Here is a 5018-nt window from a genome sequence, read left to right as displayed (position 1 = left end):
AGTGTGCTGAGATGCAACATTATGCGCATCCGTACACTCCAGTCGTCAGGTCTCCGGTGTGTGTTTAGATACACTTGTGGTGCCGTACAGCAAAGGCGTAGGAGGACCAGCTGCGTGGTTTTCTCTCTCCCCCCTCCATCAAGCTGTGGACTATTCACAAAAGAAAAAACAACAACGCAGACCGCAACGGCCCGAACGTCTACACAAACACCGCCACCTCACCCACCCACCCCGAAATATAATACACACACACACAAATAAATATGTAAAAATATAAAAATATTTCTTTCAGACCACTACAAGGAAGACAACATACGCGATCAGCTCCATGAGCCACGCTGTGAGTCCCAGCCCGAATCCGGGCCCGTACGTTATCTCCGAGAACCAGAAGTACGTGTCGTCGCAGTACCTGTTCGTGTAGATGCAGGCAATAAGAGTCCAGCAGATGAGCTCAAAGACCAGACTGACGACCACGACGACAGCGATCACTGTCTTGAGATGCCCCGTGTCGAAGGAGGCGGCATTCGCTGGCCTCTTGTTTTCTCCGTTGCCGGGTACACTGCTGGGGTTTGCGGCCTCGTCATTACGCCCCGTTTCGTCGGCATTCGTGTATTGGGCATGTGAAGCTGCGGAGTGGATGCGGCAGCACAGGATCCACGATGCTGTCACCGCCACTGCTGACGCCAGGATGGACAGAATGGAGAAGGCAGCACCGGCCTGCAGGCTAGAGCGTAGTTGCGCACAGTTCCCCATAAGGGCTGTCCGTGTGGTGTAGCTCACTCGGTCGCAGTCTGCCTTGAACCCCCAGAACGTGTAGCAGCCGCCACCTTCCATGTCGAGCTGCGACAGCGTCGAGGAGAGGATTACAAAGAGGAGATGAATGCATGCAACATAGAAGAATATGTAAATTGTAGTCTGTTGGCCGTTGCTGTTGGTCAGACTACCAACCGTAGCTCTCGCTCGCTCCCTTTGGGCACAGAAGACTCTGTTCACCTTTCCAAATGTCTTTTCCATGCTGGATGCCTCAGGACCTTTTTTCTGCGCTGTATTCCCACCTGCCCGTTCGTTTCCATGCACTTCACCACTGGTCTCCGGGTAGGATGACTGCCCTCCATAGTGGATCCTGTTGCCTTGTTCCTCGTTGCGTGGAACATAGGCAGCATCGGTGTCAGCCCGCTGCGCCCGCTGACCGGGTGTCCTCACAGAGTGCGTCTCAGAGGACGTGTAGGAACCGTCCGAGTACCTCTCCATGTCCTTCTTCAGATGACCGTGTTGGACTCTATGCTGGATGCTGTTACACAGTACCCCACAAGGCAATCGAGAGGGATCCTCTTCCACAGGTACGTTGATCACAGGAGTTTCCCCTTTGCCTCTGTATAGGAAGGGGGGGGGGAGGTGGGAGTAGGGGGGGAGAGACGGATCGCGTGTCGTTGATGCTTGCTAGCGGGTATACTGGAGGGTGTAGGGGGAGGGGGGGGGCGAAGAGGGCTTGTGGTGATGGGACCCCCACACAACAGAAATGTCAAAGGAGGGCGAGGGCACACGAAGGAGCTATTGCAATGGCTGACACAGCAGAAGGATCAGCTGTGCGTGCTCCCGTGTATGGGCAAAATCAAGTGTGGTGTGCACATGGTTAGAGATCAAAGGATCGACAAGGACGAGTTTCTGTGAAAATAATTCCCGCGGCTCTCGGAACCTCTTTCTCCTCCTCCGCTGCCTGAGCAGGCGCAGGGCACACGCCATTGGAAGGGAGTACATCACCCACTTTGGCAGCAGAAACATCTGTTACAGCAGACAGCTGCGGTGAGCGGACATCACTTCTTTTTCCAGACGCCTTCTTGAGTACACACACACACGCACACATGCACACACAGAGAAAGGAATCGCAGTGGGGGGCGAGACATGGAACGAGAAAACAAAAGACGCCTTCAGACCTCAGCGCTGACGTACCCAAAGTCTTCATGAAAGTGTTTTAGTGTTCTCCATGCCGATATGTAACGGCAACACCGGAGCTGAGAAGCGAAAAGACAACGGAGAATCCACACAAACACACGAGAGCTCAATAATATCTTCGATACTCTCACTCTGTGTGTGTGTGTGTGGGGGGGGTGGAGAGGGAGAAGAGAGGGCGCGGCCTCACGGGCTTCTTCACCGCCACACACACACACACACACACACACAAACAAAACGAGGGCACCTGAACTCACATTCCAGATGGAGAAGTCATGGCGCGTTGCGGGTATGGCCTCTGCTCCCCCGACTGATTCCTACACACAGCACGCCGCTACTCACTCTACGATGACGACATTATCATCAGCGCTGCTATCGCTGACTATCTCTTCGATTTTGGCCCTCTTCAGCGATTCGGCGGACGCTTTAGTGCGAACGCGAGAAGAGGCAAGCAATGCGGTGCTGCTCTTTGGTTTTATCATCTCCTCCACGTCTGAAAGATGACTCTCGGGGGAAACGATGTGCACGGAGGCGTGTTCGCCATCGCTGTCATCGAGATCGGCCTCGCTACTGCTTCCCACATCTTCGCCACCAGCCTCAACCGGGCGATTTCTTAGAGCCATCGGCCGTCGCTGGTGCGGGCGGTGCAGCACCGTATCTGCGGTGCTCACCGACTGACGGGCAAAGAAATTTGTCAGTGTAGGCTGCGGTGACCCCCAATTGACCATAGAAGGTGTAGTCGACGTGGTCGCACCCCCGCCAGCGCCCGCCTTTTGGTGTTGTCGTCTGAGTTTTTCCAAGCGCACGCCAAGAAGACGAAAATTAGCAAATCCGTCCAACACCGGCAGCAGTATCTCGTCCAGGGCCCGTTGTAGGACTTCGTGGTCATTTGTATATATGTTGAGCGACTTGCTGTACTGCTTCACGTGAAAGCTGCGGTGCTTCACTTTGAGCACCACCTGAGAGGAGAGGAGGCCCTCCGCTAGGAGGGTTTTATGCGACTGGCGCAGGTTGTCGTGGGCGATCGTCTGAAGCTCCATGCGATTCTTTAGTTTTTGAAAGGTCCGTTCATGGCCTACCGATTTGCGTCCACCGTCGTTCTCGTTTGTTTCTTCTTCTCTTGTAGCGACCGTCTTGTCGATGGTCGCTCCTGCTGATGACGACGGCGCTGCATCGAAGGCGTCATACATGCCACCCACGCCCATGGCCGAGGAGAGGAGAAATTCGTACGTCTTCCGTGTCAGGATGTAAAACAGTCGATGCCGTTGCTCGTACACCTCCCCAAGAGTACGGATTCCTAATCCAGCCAGGATGCTCTCCCGCGACTTGCCAATGCCGGGTACCTGGCGCACGGGGATGGGGGCGAGATGATTCATTACGGCTTTGCGATTGAAGAGACGAAGCGCAAACTGACCGTTCGGCTTTTTATAGTTGGACGCCATCTTCGCCAGGGTGGGAGTCGGCGCGATTCCGGCGCTGGCGGTCAACCCAGTTGCCTCGGTGATACGGCGTCGGCACTCCTCGGTGATTCGCTCCGCCACATCAAATCGGTCCGAAAGCGTTATGGCGTCTTTGTGATATTGGCCAATGTAGCCATTAAGGCACATCATGATCTCATCCATGCCAAGCCCCAGTGCGTCAGGGTCGTACTCTCGGACCACATCCTTGAACTTGGAAGACTCGAGTCGATACGCTGCGAAGTCGGTGGGCACAATGACGAGTTGGGGGCAAAGTTGCATTCCAATAAACCCGGGCATCCCTGAGCGCACGCCGTAGCGTCGGGCTACGTAGTTCGTGGTTGACAACATCGCCATGCTTCCGATGCCAAGCGGAACCTCTGCGTACTGAGGGTTTTTTTTCATCTCGACGGCAGCGTAGAACATGTCCATGTCCACGTGAACAAAAATAAAGTCAAAGCTTCGATGCAGCTCAAGGCTGGCCTCGAGGTTTCTCACGTCGCGCTCCATCTGCCGGTACACGTCGGGTCGACTTCGAACGCTCGCCTCATACTGTCGAGCCTTTACCAACAGCCCCTCGATTTGCCGTTGCCGCTGCTGCGCCTTTCGTTCCTCGTTCATGTAAAAACTTGAGTTCTTGGAAAGCTCATTGATGAGGGCTTCTGTCTTCTCCTTGTCGACAGACTGAAGACCGGCCTTTGTATTGTTGAAGTGCATGACGCTTGGCGTTGTTGTAGCAGTGGTGCTGGCAGAATTCGGGTGGAAAAAGGCGTGCGAGGTCCTACTCGGCTCTCGGGGGCGCGAGACGCTGCTCACCGACGCTGGCGTTGGGCTCAGCAGGCCGTTGTGAGGACCGTCTGAACCGTCACCGCCGCCGTCGTTTAAGTGCCCGTGTTTATCGTGGCCAGTTTGGCTAGAGCGGTCAGCTGTGTGCACGCCAGGCAACACTGGCGTTCTGGAACGAGTTGCTACCGGCTTCCGTGACATCTCTGGCATAGTGTAGACCCGTCGCGTTGGTTCCAACGAGACGGTCGCTGAGGTGAGGGTGCTGTGGTAGGAAATCCGCGGAGGTGGAGTCTCATCCTCGATCTGCACCTCACGAGTGTGTGAGCGTGTCGGCGTGCATGCGGCATGTTCGACATTCATTCTTCAAGTTATCCGTTATATTGACAACCAGGTGTCTGGATAACGCTGTGTGTCTAACCTTGGCTATGCCATCCCTTCCCGTGGCTGTGCGTGGGTGAGCATGTGATAGTACGAGAGTAGGATCAGCGCTGTATTGCAGTTCGAAAAAGATATCGCAATACACAAATATAAACATATAAGCAGTAGAGAGTGTATGCGGAGTGCAGAGGAGTGGCTACTATTAAGCGTTTAGGAGCCTCCATACACACAAAAGTACGGCTCAGCGTCATGGGACGAAGCGGCATCTCCCCTCCCCCCCTCTAAACCCGTTCGGCTCTGGCCGAGCGCGCGACCACCGAGATGCTAAAAGGCATCACAGTGGCAGAAGCGGGACTGCTCCATCTTTGTTTCTGCGCTTGATGAAAACAACGTTTCTTGGCTACGTGTAGGTGTGAGGGGTGGGTGAAGTGAGAGTGGCACGCGCGC

The 5018-nt window shown here is 54.9% G+C and overlaps 2 protein-coding genes across 2 annotated transcripts; both read right to left on the bottom strand.

Moving 5' to 3' along the window:
* Positions 1–288: 288 nt before the first annotated feature.
* JKF63_03560 (uncharacterized protein) lies at positions 289–1251 on the bottom strand (the record flags this gene model as incomplete). The annotated part of the gene is made up of 1 exon (XM_067899562.1): positions 289–1251. One exon carries the CDS (start codon positions 1249–1251, stop codon positions 289–291), a length of 963 nt encoding a protein of 320 aa, XP_067755801.1.
* Positions 1252–2288: 1037 nt separating this feature from the next.
* On the bottom strand, positions 2289–4553 carry JKF63_03559 (uncharacterized protein; the record flags this gene model as incomplete). The annotated part of the gene is made up of 1 exon (XM_067899561.1): positions 2289–4553. One exon carries the CDS (start codon positions 4551–4553, stop codon positions 2289–2291), a length of 2265 nt encoding a protein of 754 aa, XP_067755800.1.
* Positions 4554–5018: the final 465 nt, after the last annotated feature.

Source organism: Porcisia hertigi, chromosome 28 (genome assembly GCF_017918235.1).
Source record: "Porcisia hertigi strain C119 chromosome 28, whole genome shotgun sequence".
NCBI classification, from domain to species: Eukaryota; Euglenozoa; class Kinetoplastea; order Trypanosomatida; family Trypanosomatidae; genus Porcisia; species Porcisia hertigi.
Note: the sequence above shows the minus strand (reverse complement) of the source record. Positions and strands in the feature narration are given on the sequence as shown.